The sequence below is a fragment of the Tamandua tetradactyla genome, chromosome 1 (genome assembly GCF_023851605.1).
Source record: "Tamandua tetradactyla isolate mTamTet1 chromosome 1, mTamTet1.pri, whole genome shotgun sequence".
Classification (NCBI taxonomy): domain Eukaryota; kingdom Metazoa; phylum Chordata; class Mammalia; order Pilosa; family Myrmecophagidae; genus Tamandua; species Tamandua tetradactyla.
In genome coordinates, this window is record NC_135327.1 from 61,296,933 (window position 1) to 61,315,480 (window position 18,548).

At 49.1% G+C, this 18,548-nt stretch overlaps 1 protein-coding gene across 6 annotated transcripts in view; it reads left to right on the top strand.

Annotated features, from left to right (window-relative positions):
• The window catches only part of TPD52L2 (TPD52 like 2), a 33,632-nt gene extending 22,073 nt beyond the window's left edge, over positions 1–11,559 (top strand). For 2 of the 6 annotated variants that reach the window (XM_077117550.1, XM_077117537.1), the window contains 5 exons: positions 4,391–4,492; positions 6,844–6,870; positions 8,008–8,049; positions 9,124–9,172; positions 9,869–11,559. In XM_077117550.1, the coding sequence (XP_076973665.1) occupies positions 4,391–4,492; positions 6,844–6,870; positions 8,008–8,049; positions 9,124–9,172; positions 9,869–9,964 (316 nt within the window). In that variant the 3' untranslated portion in view covers positions 9,965–11,559. The remainder of the gene's footprint in view (positions 1–4,390; positions 4,493–6,843; positions 6,871–8,007; positions 8,050–9,123; positions 9,173–9,868) is intronic. The other 4 variants (XM_077117557.1, XM_077117546.1, XM_077117559.1 and 1 more) reach the window with 2 other exon arrangements.
• Positions 11,560–18,548: the final 6,989 nt, after the last annotated feature.

Consider the following 18,548-nt stretch of genomic DNA (forward strand, 5'->3'; position numbering starts at 1 on the left):
GCGGTTCATATTGTCCTTGAGTTCCCTGATACCCTGTTCAAATTTTTCCATTCTTTTCCCGATAGTTTCTGTTTCTTTTTGGGATTCAGATGTTCCATCCTCCAAATCACTAATTCTATCTTCTGTCTCTTTAAATCTATCATTGTAGCTATCCATTATTTTTTCTATGTTTGCTACTTTATCCTTCACTTCCATAAGTTCTGCGATTTGTTTTTTCAGTTTTTCTATTTCTTCTTTATGTTCAGCCCATGTCCTCTTCATGTCCTCCCTCAATTTATCGATTTCATTTTTGAAGAGGTTTTCCATTTCTGTTCGTATATTCAGGATTAGTTGTCTCAGCTCTTGTGTCTCATTTGAGCTATTGGTTTGTTCCTTTGACTGGGCCATATTCTCAATCTTTTGAGCGTGGACAGTTATCTTCTGCTGCTGGCGTCTGGGCATTTATTCAGATTTCTCTTGGTGTTGGACCCAGCAAGGTTGTAATATTTTTCTGTGAAATCTCTGGGTTCTGTTTTTCTTATCCTGCCCAGTAGGTGGCGCTCGTGGCACACGTTTGTCTGCGGGTCCCACCAGTAAAAGGTGCTGTGGGACCTTAAACTTTGGAAAACTCTCGCCGTCCGGGGGGTTCGCTAGCCTAAACGGCTTGAGCCGGCCCGGGGTCCGAACGCAGGGAGGGTTGCTGGTCGCCGCAGCCAGGGAAAGAGCCCGTCCGAATTTCCTAGTCGGCCCTGGGCAACAAGCGTGGCGGGAGGGCGCCAGCGGCAGCGGCCCGCCCGAGAGAGTGCACGTTCCCCGGGAGTCACGGGTTTGGAAGGGGCCTCCCCCACCCGTCACCGTTCTCCGCGGCCTGGGGGTTTCCGATCCAATTCTCTCAGTTGGTCCGGGGGCTGCGCGTGGTGTGGGCGCCAGCCGTCTTTGTTTCAGGGGACCGCCTCTCCAATTCTCCCAGCCGGCCCGGGAAGGGGGAAGGGAGTAACTCCGGCCGCTTGCCACCCCGCCCGGTAAGGCCCGCGCGCCTCGGCGATCTCACCCGAGCTGCTTCTCTCAGCCAGCCAGCCGTTCCAGGATGGGGTACGCTGTCTTTTTTATCTCTGTTGTGGCTTTGGGCGCTTTCTGTATCGTTTCTACTCCCCTAGTAGGTGTCCTGGAGAAGAAACTAAGATCCGCGCGTCTTACTAAGCCGCCATCTTCCAGGAAGTCCAGAATGTTAACATGGTCTTATGTGCTTGTTATTTCAGGGGACATGGAACTTGAAGACATGTTTGGAAGTTTTATTTCTGAAATGAATTACTGTGTACCTGGTGTTTTGTTTTGTTTTCCTTTTTTAAAACAATGATTCTAGGTGGACCCAAGTCTCAGTTATTTGCAGATAATCTTATTTAACTCATTAGAAGTGAAAGCACGTTATCCAGCTGGGTCTCCATAGAAGGAGCACCTTTACAGGAAGTGGAGAGAAGGTCCTGTCGCACCTGCCCCCAGACTCCCCACCCCAACCTCTCTTGCCACTTTCTGAAGACTCCTGAGACAGAGTGGCATGGCGCATGCTGCTCAGATGGGTGCTTGCAGCCTAGAGTGAAGTCTTTGTTGGTTAGGTGGTGAGTGGCTGGGCGTTCCCTGGTAGTCACAGTGGGACTGTGTGGAATCTGTCAGAGAGGGTCATGTTGCTTTGTTTTTAGTGGAAGTTGACTGCTGCCTGGTTTTGCTCCCATCCCTCTGCTTTGGGGGCTTCCGTTTAGGTCACGCCCTCTAGGTCAGTGACGCTGCCAACGGTCAGAGCTGTAAGAAGGTGGGGCTTCTGGCATGTCTGTGGTCGCTGGGCATGGGGGTCAGACTGTATCCGTTTCAAATACAGCACAAGGGGAAGGACTCCTGGTGGCCTTCTAAAGGCCAGGCTCAGAATTAGCATCCTTACTAGTTACTGAATTTATAAAATCCAGAAGTAAATTCTCTGCAAGTATTGTAGAAACTTTTTTCCCTTTACTGAAGTATCCTTTAGGTTTCAGGAAGTAGTTAGCAGTGACATTTAACTGGTTCTCTAACCTTCCTAGAAACCCAAATTAACTCAATATTCTAGCAACTTGAAGACATTTCCAAACTGCCTTGCCAGGAATTAACATGTATTTTAGGACTGGGGCCCTCCTGCACACCTGTGGAGCCCTGTGAGGCCCCTGTCTTTCAGGTGACATCCATCCACCTGTCTACAGAATGGAGAGAGTCCTCCTGGGCAGCAGCCAGGAGCTGAGCAGTGTGAGGAGGGCAAGGGCAGCACTCATAAATGGCCCCATGTAGACTGCAGTGAGTGGTCAGGAAGTGGGGCTGCCAGGAAGAGGGGCCTGAGCCCAAGTGCATAGTGCTCATTCAGGGGCAGTGGTCATTGTGGTCACTGGGCAAGCAGGTGGAGGCTGAGGGCCAGCAGGAGCATGTCTGGGGCCTGCCTGCATTGAGAGGTCATAGCAGGGCAGGGGTAGTTCAGAAAGATTGAGTGTCATGGCTGTCCCAGGCTCTGACTGTCAGCTCTTCTTCCTGGTGATGGCCCAGCTGGTGTGGGCAGCATCTCCACAGGGGCATCAAGCCTTGGCACTCAGTTGTCACTCAAGTGTTAGGCAGATTTTTCCAGAAAGCTGCTTCTTAGGTTGGTCTGTCTCAGAAGCCCCGGGGTCTTGGTATTGGTCCCATGGGTTCGCGTCCTGGCTCACAGAGCAGCTGGGGCCTGGCAGCTTTGCTTCAGGTTTTGGTTATGAGTTGGGTCCTTGTTTTGGTTTGCAAGCTGCTGGAATGTGATATACCAGAAATGGAAAGGCTTAAATAGAGGGAATTTAATAAGTCACAGGTTTTCAGTTCTAAGCCTATGGAAATATCAAAGCTAAGGCATCCAGAGAAAGATACCTTAATTCAAGAAAAGATGATGTATCTGGAACACCTCTGTTAGCTAGGAAGTCATGTGACTGATATCTGCTGGTCCCTTGCTCCTGGGCTCCATTGCTTTAAGCCTCTGTTCCTGGGAGGTTCCTCCCATTGTTTCTCTGGGACTGGCTTTCATCTCTTCGCTTCCCTTGCTGCTCTCCAGGTTCTGGGTTGCTTAACATTTCATGGTGATGTCTCCAAATATTTGTGTCTCTTGTTCTCCAAATGTTGGCACCTGTGTCAGCTCTGTGCTGAAGTTTTTGTCGGCTCACTCTCTGTCAGCTCTGAGGTTTCCATAGCTTCTGGCTCTTTCCAAAATGTTTCTTCTTTTACAGGATTCCAGTAAACTAATCAAGACCTACCTGGAATGGGTGGGGTCAGATCTACATCTAATCAAAGGCACACTTAACCCACAGTTAAGTGTGCCACATCTCCGTGGAGATAATCTAATCAAAAGTTTCCAGCCTATGGTATAGAATCAGGATTAAAAGTAATGACTGCCCCCACAAGATTGAATCAGGATTAAAACATGGTTTTTCTGAGGTACATAATAGTTTCAAACCAGCACAGTCCTCTTGGAGGCTGCCACGTTTTGCTTATTCCTTGTGGTGGCTGTTGGAGGAGTAAAGGCACATCAGGTGTTAGCCCTCAAGAGGACAAGAGGCCCTGGCAAGCCCTGTGTCTGCAGCATCCTGCTTGTGCCAGCTCTTCACTCACTCTGTGAAGTCTAAAGATGATAGGGGTCATGCACTGTGACTTAGTGGTATCGTACTCTTGCTGCTGGCATGGCAGTACATGGTGGCTCAAAAGTGGAGCTCTGTTTCCCGTTCTGAAAGGACATTCTAAGGGACAGAATGTGGGGACAGATGTCTCTTGGGAAGGAGTTGATGTGCCACAGATGTGCACATGTGCTCCCCCATCCCCAGTGAGGGCACCCCCAGCAAGATCACTGCCAGCAAGGTCATCCTGGTATGGCCATGGTTGAGTTCAAGGGCTTTACCTGTTAGAGGATGGTGCTCAGGGGCCAAGAGCGAATGGGAGCTTCTAGGTGTGTTGGTCAGTTTTCTCCTACATGTGGCAGAGGGCAGCTGAAGGGATGCTGTGTCTCCTGTCTCGCTGCCTGTCCTTCCCTGCACTGCAATGTTGGCCTCCCTGTGGCTTCCCTGGGCTGTGGCAGTGATGTGTTTGCCAGGTAGGAAAGTTGGCTGTGAGACGATAAGGACATGATGGGTGGGGTAAGCTGGATATGTTTCTTACGGGACAGAAGAAACTGGATTACACAGCTGGAAGATGGGCCTCCATGAGCTGCTGAGGGCAAGTTGGTCTGCAGCACGGCAGCTTCTGCCCACCTCTGTCCTGCAGGGGCTAGGGTGTCTCCCACCTCTATCCTGCCTTTGTCCCTTTCTCAGGCTCTCCTGGTACTCCCCTTGGCATGGGTGGTGGCCTGCCTGATGTGGTTGGTTGAACTAATGTTTCTTCTTCCCAGCTATAAGAAGACTCAGGAAACACTCACCCAAGCAGGACAGAAGACTTCGGCTGCCCTGTCTACTGTGGGCTCCGCGATAAGCAGGAAGCTTGGAGACATGAGGTGAGGCCCCCACCCAGAGGCCTGGCTCTGCTCCATCGAACCTGTCAGCTGTGAGGTCTTGGTGCTGAGCTGGCATCCGCAGATGGTGGCCATGCCATCCCAGGGCCATTCTGATCATAGGCACCCTTGCTTCTGTTTGCTGCCCTCTTTCCATTTCTTTATTTCTTAGTGGGGAGGGGAGGTCTCTAATGCCATCAGGAAACTTCTTCTGATGGTTGAGATTGGCAAAGGAGGGTGCACAGAGGGTGGCCTGTCAGTTTGGGAGGGGAGGTTGGGGGTGAATGTCAGTTTAGGGCTGGAGTGAGGTTGAAGGTAGGAGGTAGGGGCATTAGTCCCAGCAGGCAGGCAGCCCTCTTCAGGAAATGTTCTCAGCATGGGGTTTGCTTGGTCCTGAGTCTCAGAGACAGACTCGCCAGTGAAACCTTGGGGTGCAGTTAGAAGAGTCTGCATGGTGGATGGGAAGCTGTGTGTCCATTGGCAGGTGGCTTGCGAGAAGGGGGTGGAGCCGGGGTGAGGGACTCGGACCCCATGAGGCAGCAGCCTGCTCCTGCCCAAGGCTCTGCCCTTTCCCAGGGCTGTGCCCCTACCTGTCCTGCTCTGCCAGCCACACTCCTTGACGCTCCTTGAGGCTTCATGGCTGACGCTGGCACTGCCGCTTCCTGGGTGCTGAGCCTGTCTGAGCCTGTGCCTTTCTGTGTGGTGGAGGTGGTAATGCCTTCCTAGGGGGGTGGGGTGGGACCTAGGGGGTTGGGGGTAAGCCACACAGGACTGGTGGTCACAGTGGCCAGCATCCTAGCCCACTCCCCATGGAACTCCCTTTAAGAGGAAGGTGGACAGTGCTGGCCTCTGAGGCTCGCTGCAGGCTCAGTGCACAGCTGAGGACAAGGCAGGGCCCTCCCTGAGTAGCACTGCATGTACTCCCTGTGTGACACCTGTTGCCACAGCAGAATTCACAGACACTGTCTGTGACCCCTTCCCTACTGTGAGGATCAGTCTTTGTCTCTCTATTTGGGGGAGTACCTCACTGTAGGCCTGCCTTATCCTGACTAAAGTTATTTCTGGTCCACCCCAGGTTCCTATTCCCTTGGTTGAAAATTGTGTATTGTTGATAGCCTGTGGACTTGGGGTCCACCTAGGCCAATGACACGTCATTTACTCTCATGTTTCCAGCAGGACTGAGGGACACATCCTCTCTTGGGCTGGACCCCCCTTTCCTGCCTGCCTTAGTTGAAGCGTTTCCCCACCTAAAGGATCTGATATGTATGGGACCCAGGATGGGGGCTCTTCTGGTTCCAAGTTTTGCACTGAGGAACTTAGGTGGAGGTGAGGAGACACCTGGCCACACAGCATGCAGCAGTGGCGAGGGCCACCAGAGCTGTGCTCATCATTTACTTTGGCTTGTTTGCGATAATCCATCTCTACCCCCCACCCCACAACTTCTTTTGAAAATTGTCTGAAGTTTGGAGAAACTGAGTTAGCTCACAGTCCATGTTCTTTGTTGTGCCTGTCCCTCCTGCACTTGAGCTCCTCTTGTGTCCCAAGCAGCTGTGGTGAGGAGGGTCCTTGGGGGCCGCCCTGTAAATGTAAGCCCTGCCGTGGATAGACTGACAGAGCCTGCCCCCATGTCTGGCCCACAGCCATGTCCCTGGGCGAGGTGTGGTCACAGAAAGCCTGGCTCTTCCAGGTGCAGCTGGGAGCTTGTCTGCAGAGCTGCAGAGGCTGGCAGCAGGGGGTCTCCAGGGTCCCATCCAGTCACAGTTCACACCCAGCACTCTAGTCATGGGCTTTCTGGGCACATTCCTGAGACACCATCTGCACTGCATCTGTGGGCATCTCCTTTGGCATGTGCAGCACACGGAGGTGGGCATAGTGACCGCAATGGTGACTGCCCCCCCGCCCCCCCAGCCCGGTGTGCCTGCCTGCCACGGCAGGTCCCTTGTTTTCCTGTTGCTGCTTTTGCCCCTCGTGCTGTCCGCCTCCATGGGGTGGGCCTTTTGGCCCCAGGGCTGTGGTGCTGCCTAGCCACTCTGCTGGGCTTTCAGCTGGGCTGTAACCCTATGTAGTTTGGATCACAGCAGGATTTCTTGTTCAGGACCTCCGTAGATTGGTGAGAGGAGGCGTTTGCTCCCCTCTCCTTGATGAGTGCTTGCCATCCCTGATGGAACGCATGGAGGATTGTCACAAAGCTGTGCTGCCCGTGCACAGGCACTCCCCACATGGGGCTGCTCTGCCTGGTCCTTGGTGCTTGAGCCACGGGCTCTCTGGGCTCACAGACGAGTTCTTGGGGCTGGCAGCCGGCCTCCCTTGCCTAATGGAGCGTTTCTTCTTTCCTCCTGCTGCCACCTTTGTAGGGCTCATCCGTTCTCACGCTCCTTTAGGTAAGAAGGGCCCTTATGCAAGACTGTTCTCTGAGTCTGGGATGGGTGGAGGGGCTGTGGCTGATCCCCTGTGGGTGCAGTGTTGGCTGCCGGTGCTTGCTGAGGAGGTAAGAGGTGATGGCAAGACCCCCTCGTTTTGGTCACCTTGCTTCCTGCCATGGTAGCATCGCCAGTCAGATGCTTGCAGAGTATTAATGAGTGGTCCCTACCCAGTGCGGTCATCTTGTGTGTCATCATCAGGACCCACCCAGGGACAATGACCCAGCCTACTGTCTACTCAAGACACGCGTCCCTTCTTCAGGGGCAGTGCTCCCGGATCCCCCTGCTGTCCTAAAGGTCCTTGGACAGATCCAGTCCCTCTCTACTTCCACAGCCAAGTCTCGTCTGAAAAGAAACACTTTCCCAGGCAGGACCCTCCTGCCCTCTGGCTGCTGTGCTCTTTGTGCCATCCTTCAAAAGCCTGCTGCCCGTCCCTTTCTTTTCCAGAGGTGCAGTGTGGTCTCCTCAAGGCAAATGTGTCTCATTTATGACTTGAGAGACTTTCCTCTTCCTAGGAGTCAGTCCTGCTACCAGAGGCAGACAACACTGCTTTGTGTGTGACACCCCAGCCAGCCAGTCCTTGGCGGCCCAGAATCTAAACCCAGAAGAATATGGCTTTAGATGGTTTTACTTACTTGACCTGGTTGTTTCCCTTTTCTCAAGAGGCTGTTTAAATTACTGTGAAGTTGGGTAAGCACATCTGAGGGCTGGTTGTGCCCCAACAAAACACCAGGCCTAGGACTTCTGACCCAAGTTTCTTCCTCAGTTGTGGCACTTCTGGGGTGACTTCTGGTGCTCCCCATGATGGGGGTCGGACGGGGGGTGGGGGACAAATGCAGCATCCATGGAGTAAAGAGGGAGGAGCTGGGGTCAAGTGAGCTGTTTCCTCCTGGTGTGGAGGGGCCATAATAAGAGGCTTCTCGGTGGTGGCGACAATGACGATGGGGTGGCCGTCTGCCATATCTGCAGACATCTGTCCAGTGTCAGAGTTCTCAGGAACTCTGGTGACCAGCACCTGTGAGTGCAAGGGCCTCTTCTGCTCTTGTCCTCAGGATTAACTCTTGCTTCCTTTTCTGCTTCCCTAATGCTTCCAAGCAGCAGCTACTCCATCCGCCACTCAATAAGTATGCCAGCCATGAGGTAAGGGATGCCTTGGTGATTGGAGCTGGGGGGTGGGGCTCTCCAGGAGGCTGCTTCTCTCCCTTCACACCTTGGTATTCTCCCTGACCTGGGACCACTTTGTAGCCTCCTGCTGTCTAAGGGATTGGAAGGATTCTTCTAGGGAAGGGAAGCACTTAGACTGAAGTGTTCAGAGAAGACCCTCTGCCAAACATGACTCCATTCTGAACTTTGCAGGGCTGCTTAGGAGTTTCAGTATTGGCTGAATCTGCTGGTCAGCCGCCCCCCTTCACCCCCCACCCATAACTCAATCCCTGGGTTCTGCCTCCCCTGCACCCCCTCTCCCTGTTGTGACAGGTCCCCAGCTCAAAAGGTCAGACTCTGACCCTCATGATTATGCTTCAAGTGTCTTTGGAGCCTCTGTGGAGAGGATCTATTTGTCCCATTTCCCTGCAGGAACTCCTGGGTCACTGGGGGTCACCGGGAGCATCTGGTTCAGCTGTTCTCCCTGAACCATTTGCTGTTACAGGTCCATGGCAGAGAGGGGCAGCTCTGGGTGTGGAAAACTGCTGGGTAGGAAGGCCTAGACAGGCCAGCCAACTGGCCTTGATCTGCCTCTGCCTTCTCATCACTCCATTGTTCCAGAATTTTCCTTACCTTTACTTTGGCTTGACATCTTGGAGAGATTTGTGTGCAGAATACATGGAACTTTTCATGCTCCAGTGCAAAGGGGCCTGGAGTGTCCGCTGGAGTGAAAGTGCCCAGTGTCCTGTCCACATCACAAGCGAGGGGTTTGGTCTGCCTATCTGAGTCTTACCAGCTGGGTGGCATGCATGTGCCTGACCTAGGGACCCCCACCTCATGGAATTGGCAGGCACAGCTGACCTTAGATTTGCTGTGGGGAAGCCTCCGGAACGCCTTGGCTGGGCTCTCTAAAGAGGGCTCAGGGGTAACCCACTTTTTCTTATTTTTTGGCGTACCATGTTTTTTGCAATGAGATCTCATGATGCTGTCAGGGGTCCTTCTGGAGGATGACCCCAACTCTGGGTCTCTTCACATGGAACTGTGACTTCTTCCTCTCCCCTCTCTTTAAAGGAACTCTGCTACCTTCAAGTCTTTTGAGGATCGCGTTGGGACTATAAAGGTAATTGTACCTCAACTACTGTCTGATTGCTTGATTGGGTGAGATCTATATTTCACCATTTTTTTTTAGACATCTTCACACACATACAGTCCATCCATAGTATACCATCAGTGGCTCACAATATCATCACCTGGTTGTGTATTCATCACCATGATCATTTTTTAGAGCATTTGCAGCACTCCAGAAAAAGAAATAAAAAGAAAAAAGATGAAAACATACATCCCATACCCTTACTATACGTAACTTTTTAGAAGAACTTCATTTTGAGGTAATTGTAGATGCACTATAGTATCACAGCAGGATGGCGACGTTGGTACAATTGGTGCACAGCCGGTCACACCCCACATGGGTCCCTAAGTTGTCTTTTGTAGCCGTACCCACTGCTCATCCCCCCACCTTTGCCCCTGACAACTATGAATCTGTTCTCCAGGTCTGTCATTTTGTCACTTGAACATTACAGAAATGGAATCACGTAGTGTGGTTTGTGATCTTGGCATCCTCACTCTGCATGTTCCCCTGGAAACTCGTTTAGGTCACTATCTGTAGGTGCTTCTGATGGTCGAGTCTCATTCCTTGGTACATAGACTCAATGTAGAGAAGTGAACACCCTGAAGCCCAAACTGGGCTTGGGGTCTTCCGTATGTTGTGATTTTGTCTCAGGCTTTTTTCTTTCTTGATTTTTTCCCGTTTTTTCAGTCTAAAGTCGTAGGAGGTGGAGAGAATGGAGGTGGCCACCTTTCTTCTCCAGCAGGAAGTGGCGATAAGCCTGTGCCGGATCACACTCCTTTCTAAGCCCCATCATAGCTTTGCCCAACCATGGAACCAGTGCAAGAACCCTCTTCACTCATCCTGATCACAGTTGCACAACAGAAACCGACTACCAGGTCCCAGGTGGGCGCGGCTCTGCCCATCACTGTGCAGACATGGCTGCTGGGCTTTCGTGTGAGAGAACACAGTCTGCACGCAGATGTTTCACACTAAAGTTCATAGACGAGATAGATCACTGTACCTTCCTTCCTGGGATGCAGAAAATGGACAGGACAGGGGTCCTGAGGGCCTCTAGCCAAAGCCTAAGCTCCCTTTGGACTCTTGTTTTAGCTCATCAGAATACTGAAAAAATAGAAGGAACTGAAGTATAAAATAAGTGGTATTTTCTAACCACCTCCTTCCCTAAGTCACAGAGGAATCCATTTGCCCAGGAAACTGTATCTGACTCATAGTTTTTATTTCAAAGTGCTGAACAAAGAAACTGTCCATTTTTTCTGAGACTCCCCCAGAAAGGAAATGAATTATTAGTAGCTGCCTAATTGTTACACTAATGATCTAGCTTTAACAAAGTAAATTCTTTATTTTTTAAACACAGTGGACTTTTGAAAAATTTAAACTAAGCAAAGCAGCTTTAGCCTCATAGTTAGAGAATATTATTTCTTTGGACTTGAGCAGAAACATGCCTTATATCGCCTTATGCTTTGTTTATAATCTTTTTATATATAAACATGAGGGTTCTTTGGTGGGTTCTGAGCACCATTTGGAATTTTGCATCCATTCTGCAGGACAGTGTTTCTGCACCAGTTAGAGGATTTTATTCCACTAACTCACTCCATCCCAGCATATGAAACTTGCTTCTTCCTCTTCTCAACGACCATGGCAGTTCCTGCTGGGCCCCTGCAGCACCAGGGCTTCTGGGTCTTGGGGAGGGGGGAGAGATGTAACAACGAAAAGCCTCCATCCCCAGCACACTTCACAAGGGACTTGCCCACCCTCCGCTGTGCCCCTGGTCCCGAAGGGCCTGGCCCTGACATGTATCTCATCAGTGACTCCCAGGCTGCCCTTTTCTCCTGTATCTTTAGGAGGGTGAAAGGCAGAAGCTGCCCTTTCAGGATCGGCAGGAATTCTGCCATCACCTTTTCTCAGGAGCTGGAAGATCTCTTTCCCCATTTTAAACTGCCAAACCCTGGCAGCATTTCTCATGCTGGGGGCCCTGGGCGTCAGGAGGTGAAGGTTCGGGGCAGTCTGTGCCTTACTGACTCCCAATGGGACTGAAATGTCATCTGCTTTGTACATTTTAACACACTTCTTGGCCAAGACGGGGTTACTTGGGCACACATGCTGGTTTAGTTGAACTCAGTGTACTTTCTACCCCCGAGAAGTAAGCGCTGGCACCCAAGTGCTCCATGGGGGCTGCCCTTCCTGTCTGGTGGGGAAATGGGTAGTGGGGGAAGACCGCCACTCAGTGTCCTTTCCCCAGAGTTTTTATTTGTGGCTTAAACTTAGTCAGGGGGGGTGTGGTGAGAGGGCCAGTGGCAGGGGTGGTAGCTGACATCTTTTCCTTACAGTGAATAATGGGTAATTTGTCAATAAAGCATTCCTTTGCGGAAAAAAATTCACTTCTGCTTGTGTGGTGTATTTTACTCCATTATGAAAGGGGATGAGAGACTGACCCTGTCCTCACAGACCCATGCCATTCGGGTGGGACCAGTGAGGATATAGTCATTCGTGCAGATTACCAGTTTTAAATGTCCTGGAGAAGCAGGGAGAGATCTGGAAGGGAATACACCAGACTTGGGCTAGAGCAGACCTCTAAGGAAGTGTCAGACCTGAGCCTTGGGCGATGGAGCTAGCCACATCACAGGTTGGGGTAGGCATGTCAGGAAGAGAGTAGCATGTGCTATGACTGAAGGTAAGAGCCATGTATATTAGGGACACGGGTGACAGCAGCTGGATGTGGGAGAGGGAAGTCCGGCTGGGCCACGTGGCAGCTTGTCAGTGAGCCAGGATTTGCGTCCACCTAAGAGTCTCTTCAAGGCCTACTGACATCCAGCTGCCATCGTATTTGATCTTGCAAGATCCCCTGTGGCCCTTCACATGTTTGTGAGGTACCCAATGAGAAGAACTTGCTATGAGTGAGGTCACAAGTGATAAGGGAGGGCTGACCAACAGCAAAAAGCCTTCAGAACTGCTGGCCCTGCATGAAGAGGATCGTGTTCTGTAGGCCAGCAGTTTGGTGACTTTGGGGTGGGGTCATCTCTGGTCCTCCTGACATCCCTCAGAAGGCGCTCCTTCTGCTCTGGGTCAGGGACCTCAAGGTATGTATGTGTGTGGGGTGTCACTGAATAATGAGAAGGTGAGTTCAGAGTAGCTTGGGCTAGGAGAAGATGAGACAAGATGGCCAAGGCAAAGTTGCGGGGACAGTGCTGTCACCCAGGAAAGGAGTAGAGGTGGGCTCCAAAAGTGGAGTTGGTCAGAGCATCTGCGAGTGGCACACCCAGGCTGGTCAGCTGCCATTGGGTATAATGCAGTCCCAACTGGTGTACTGCATGGGAAGCTTGCCTTGCATAGGGTGTTAGATGCCAGCTGGGGTGGCAAAGGGTGTACGTGGCACTGATAAAGGAGTTCCAGAAGTCAAAATTGGATGCAAAAGCATGCTCAGAAATTGGTTTTGAGCCTTTCCTGCTTTCTTGCCCATTCCTTTGGGAAGGTGCCTAGTGGGGCCTTGGGCCTCCTTTGGGGTTGGAGTGGTCCTGCGCCAGACATAGTAGTAGGGTCTGTTAGTGACTTCACACTGGATCTCGCAAGCTAAGCCAGACAGCCCCATGCCCCAGCAAGCCTGGACAAACAGGCTGAGAAGCACTACCACTGCCTTGAGTGCTAGCAACCACCATGTTGGACATGGGTTCCACGTGGTCTCTGCTAACTCAACATTTTAAATGCCCTGTGGGCAAGAGACTGCTAGGTTTTGTGGGGCCCAAGGGTGAATCTGATGTGGACCCAACTTCTGTGGAACTCGCAGTTCCATTTCTCAGGGAAGTCCAGGTGTCCACCTACCTACCTGTCTTAGATACATGTAGGAAAATGTATGATGGAGGGCTTTGGGATTCTGAGGCCTGGCACAGGCCGAGAAGTGGGACTGAGCACGATTAGTGGGTTTTGCATTGATGAGGAAGCAGCAATGCTTGTTTCTCTAAAGCCTCAGTTTTGCTTTTCTTGAGGATGCAGATAATGATATTTGCCTCTTCAAATTAAAGGATATAAAGCATGTAAAACACTTCACACAGGCCTGAGACCTTGGAATTGCATCACTGAAATTCTCCAAAAGTACTGTTCACTATCAGTATTTGGGAGGGGTTCTTTCAGTCTTATATTTTCTGAATAGGTTAGCTTGTTTATCCATATTTGCAATCATTCCTTATTTGTGATGCATTTGCTCATTGTACGTTGAGGAATCACAAGCATTTTCTGTGCTACTATGTAGTCTTTGTATATATTTTTAATGACTGATAGTATTCCATTAAGTAGGCTTACTTGTACAGTTGGTAGTTGTTCTAGTTTGTTAGCTGCTGGAATGTGATATACCAGAAACAGAATGGCTTTTAAAAGGGGAGTTTTATTATGTTGCAAGTCCACAATTCTAAAGCTGTGAAAATGTCCCAGTTAAAGCAAGGCTATAGAAATGTCCAATCTAAGGTATCCAGGGAAAGATACCTTGGTTCAAGAAGGCCTATGATGTTCAGGATTTCTCTTTCAGCTGGAAAGGCACATGGTGAACATGGCGGCATCTGCTAGATTTCTTTCCCACCTTCTTGTTCCATGAAGCTCCCCTGGGGGCATTTTCCTTCTTCATCTCCAAGATCTCTGGCTGCACAGACTCTTTAGCTCTTTCCAAAATGGTTCCCTCTTAAAGGGCTCCAGTAAGCAACCCTACCTTAGATGGGTGGAGACACACCTCCATGGAAATCATCTAATCAAAGGTTACCACCCACAACTGGATGGGCCACATCTCCATGGGAATAATCCAAAAACTCCCAGCCATCAATATTGAATGAGGATTAGAGGACATGGCTTTTCTGGGGTCCACCACAGATTCAAACCAGCACAGTAGTTTTCCATTTTCACATTATAAGTAACAGGATCACCAACATCTCAGTGCATACAGCTTTTTCTGTACTGAGGAATATTTTCTTAGGAAGAATATCCCTAAAGTGGAATTGTTGAGTCAAGGAGGGACTTCTTTCAGTCCCAGTTCATTTATTCATTCATGCAGCTCCCAACCCAATCACAACACAGCTTCCATCTGAAATTGGCGCCAGGCCCATTTTTATTCCTCCATTGGTTCTGGTCTGAAGTCTTTCAGCTTCATATGTTCCACAGTTGCATGACTGACAGGGGGCTTCCTGAGCACTCCACTGCTTACAGGCCCTGAGCCTGGGACAAGCTTGGTAATCCCGGAACCAAAAAGGCTGGCCTGATGGCAGCTGTAAGAGGTAAGCAGGGACCAGATCCTGTTGTGCCTGTAAGCAATTGGCAATGAATTTAGATTCTACTCACTGCATCGTGGGAAGATTTGGATGTCATCTGCTTTATGTTTTAAAAAGATTACTGGCTGCTCAATAGAAGATAACTAAGTGGGCAAGAGTGGAAGTGAGGAGGCCATGTATCACTGAGTTTCATTTGGGTGGCTCCTAGGATTATAAGTGGCATGTAGATTGAATATTGTGTTGCTGTAGAAAGGAATGAAGTTGTGAGGCATGCAACATTGTGAATGAACCTGTGGGACACTTTCTGAGGCAAAATGAGCCAAAAACAAAAGAGTAATCACTGTATGGTCTTATTTGGAAAATACTTATAAGAACATTGGCGTCTAGATTGTACACTCTTATAGCAGTCACATTTAGTCTGGAGTGTTAATTGTTATTTCTAGATTTTGAGAGGCTGTGCTATATATGTATAACCTCATGTTTAGAGATAAGAGTAGAGTCAATCAGGTCAGGATTAAGGTAATTTCCTTACAGGAGTAAGGAAAACATTTTAGAACTTCACCGAGTCTATGAGGCCAAAGGAAGAAAGGTTTATTTTGTCCAGAACCTAAATTTTCTGTGGCACATAGTCTAGCTCAACTTGTCTGGATAGCTCATTTAAACAACCCAGGCACAGGAAGCCCAGAATGGAAATGAGGGCCTGTAGTCCTGTATGGCTTGGTGTAGTGCCCAGGTACATCCCAGAGTATGTTAAGCTGATAATAAGGTGTTGGGATGAAGATGATCAAATAGGGTAGCTCAAGATTAGCCCTGCTCTATGGAAAAGTTAGAGAAGGGACAGGAGGGCAACTGAGGCGGCGATTTGGGAGTGCGCCTGACCTGGGAGTACCTTCTGCACCACATGGGGAAGCCCTGGTTGCAGAGGCTGAGGAACTGAGAGCTAGAAAGCTGGAGCCTGATGTGGAGCCCACGGGAGTGCACGGATGGGAGCCCGGATCTAGGTAGCAAGCCCGGCTGCATTCCTTGGGCACACTACCCTCACTAGCACAGCCCTGTGACCAGTGACTCACCCCACACCCCTTGCACCCAAACTCTGTCACCCACTCCCATTCCCAGCGCTCCAGCTCCCCCACCCCACCAGCCCCCAGTGCATGTACCTGTCCCACACCCCCACACCAAGTGCAGCCCAACCCACCTCTCCTGCATAAGATCACTAAGCATATTACAATGCAGACAGATATAGCCCTGCCTAATAACCAAAGTAAAACACTAGAGGAGAGAGGGGGGCAAGATAGCGGCTTAGTGAGAAGTAAGATTTAGTTCATCCTCCAGAGCACCTAATAAATAGCCAAGAACAGTACAGAACAATTGCTGGGGCCACGTCAGTGACCAGACACACAGCATACACCAGTCTGGACTAGGTGGACCAGCTGCAAGCCCACCCAGAACCGTGAGGTCCCCAAACCGTGGTGGCCAGTGACCCTCCCCCACAGGCTGCTTCCCAGAGGGAAAAGGAGAGTTTACCAGCAGCAGGGGCTGAGCACAACCAAACTCCAATTGTGGAATTAATTAACTAATTCTGACTACTAAAAATAGGTCCCCAGCTCAGCTGAACCTTGAGTAAAAGCAGAGGTTGTTGGTTTTTACTTTGCGCAGAGGGAGCAGGGCTGATGGAAAAAGAAAAAAAAAAGAGAGGTGTTTTTGGATTTGAAAGGCTTGGGTCCTGAAGGAAAGGAGGGGGCACATAGGACCTGGAGATACACAGAACAACGTACCAACTTAAGCTCTTCATTGGCAAACCCGAGGAATGGGGGTCCTGCTCTGAAAGGAATTTTTCTCTTTCATTTTGGTGGCTGTGTTTCTATGGCTTGACTGCTCTTTGGATACAGCTGCAAGGCTTCTTGGGCTCCACTGTACCAGGCATAGGCAGAATTAAGCTTGTTTGAATGTTTGTCTGGACCTGTGCCTTCCCCAGGAGAGGGGTGGGGCCCAGCCCAGGTGGAATCCCTCCCTCAAGGAGTTCAGACCCCAGGACCTGGAAAAGTAAAGTGATTAAAACCAGCCTACAACCTCTCCTCTGTCTCAACCATGCCCCAACAGGGAGAGTCTGCTGAAGTTAAAGGTACCACATCACCTTATGCTAGTAGGACCCGCAGACAGACAAGCGCCACACACTGGGCAGGATAGGAAAAACAGAAACCAGAGGCTTCATAGGAAAGCCTTTCAATCTGCTGGGTCTCACTCTCAGGGAAAACTGACTCTTTCCTCTTAATAGGAGGCGAGTTTGGTCTGGGGAAATCTGGCTGGGGCCTATAATACCCAAGTAGACCCTCATAATGGGGGGAAAAAGGTACCATAGATGCAGGGCAAGAGACAAGAAAACAACTGAAAAATTCTGATCTGTTAAAACAAAACCTAAGCTAGCTGTCCAGAAAAAGCTGAACTGAATGACAAATAACAGATAGACAACAAAGTCATCCAGCAAGAAAATCCGAGGTAAAAAAAAGTGAAAACAATCTCCAGAATAAACTAATTAAGGTAATTAAATGCCTATATGTCAGCAAAAAATAATGAATCATACTCAGAAATTGAAGATATGGCCCAGTTAAAGGAACAGATCAACAATTCAAATGAGATACAGGAGTTGAAACAATTCAGAATGTTCGAACAGATATGGAAAACCTCATCAAAAACAAATCAGTGAACTGAGGGAGGATGTAAAGAAGGCAAGGAATGAACAAAAAGAAGAAATCGAAAGTCTGAAAAAACAAATTACAGAACTTATGGGAATGAAAGGCACGGTAGAAGAGATGAAAAAAACAATGGAAATCTACAATGTCAGATTTCAAGAGGCAGAAGACAGGATTAGTGAACTGGAGGATGGAACACCTGAAATCCGACAAGCAAAAGAAAATATAGGTAAAAGAATGGAAAAATATGAGCAGGGACTCAGGGAATCGAATGACAACATGAAGCACACAAATATACATGTTGTGGGTGTCCCAGAAGGAGAAGAGAAGGGAAAAGGAGGAGAAAAACTAATGGATGAAATTATCACTAAAAATTTCCAAAATTCTTATGAAAGACTAAAAATTACAGACCCAAGAAGTGCAGTGTATGCCAAACAGAAAAGATCCAAATAGACATACTCCAAGACACATACTAATCAGAATGTCAGATGTCAAAGAGAAACAGAGAATCTTGAAAGCAGCAAGAGAAAAACAATCCATCACATGCAAGGGAAGCGCAATAGGACTGTGCATAGATTTCTCAGTAGAAACCATGGAAGTGAGAAGATAGAGGGATGATATAGTTAAGATACTAAAAGAGAAAAACTGCCAACCAAGAATTCTCTATCCAGCAAAATTGTCCTTCACGAATGAGGGAGAAATTAAAACATTTTCAGGCAAAAAATCATTGAGAGAATTTATGACCAAGAGACTGGCTCTGCAAGAAATACTAAAGTGAGCACTAGAGACATACAAAATGATAGGAGAGAGAGGTGTGGAGAAAAGTGTAGAAATGAAGACTATCAATAAAGGTAAAAACAAGAAAAATTAGATATGACATGTAAAATCCAAAAGGCAAAATGGTAGAAGAAAGTACTGCCCGTACAGCAATAACACTAAATGTTAATAGATTAAACTCCCCAATCAAAAGACATAGACTGTGTCATGGTCAGCTTCATGTGTCAACTTGGCCAAGTGGTGGTACCTGTTTGTCTGGTTGTGCAAGTGCTGGCCTGTCTGTTGCAATGAGGACATTTCATAGAATTAGATCATGAGCACGTCAGCTGCATCCACAGCTGATTCCATTTGTAATCAGCCAAGGGGAGTGTCTTCTGCAATGAGTGATGCTCAGTCTAATCACTGGAAGCCTTTTAAGGAGGATTCAGAAGAGACAGGCTCTCTTTTCCTGCTTCAGCCAGCAAGCCTGTCCTGTGGAGTTCATCCAGAGCCTCCATCGGAATTGTTGGCTTCACAGCCTGCCCTGTGGATTTTGGACTCTGCGTTCCCGTGGTCACATGAGACATTTTTATAAATTTTATATTTGCGAGTGTTCCCTGTTGATTCTGTTTCTCTAGAGAACCCTAACTAATAGAGACTGGCAGAATGGATTAA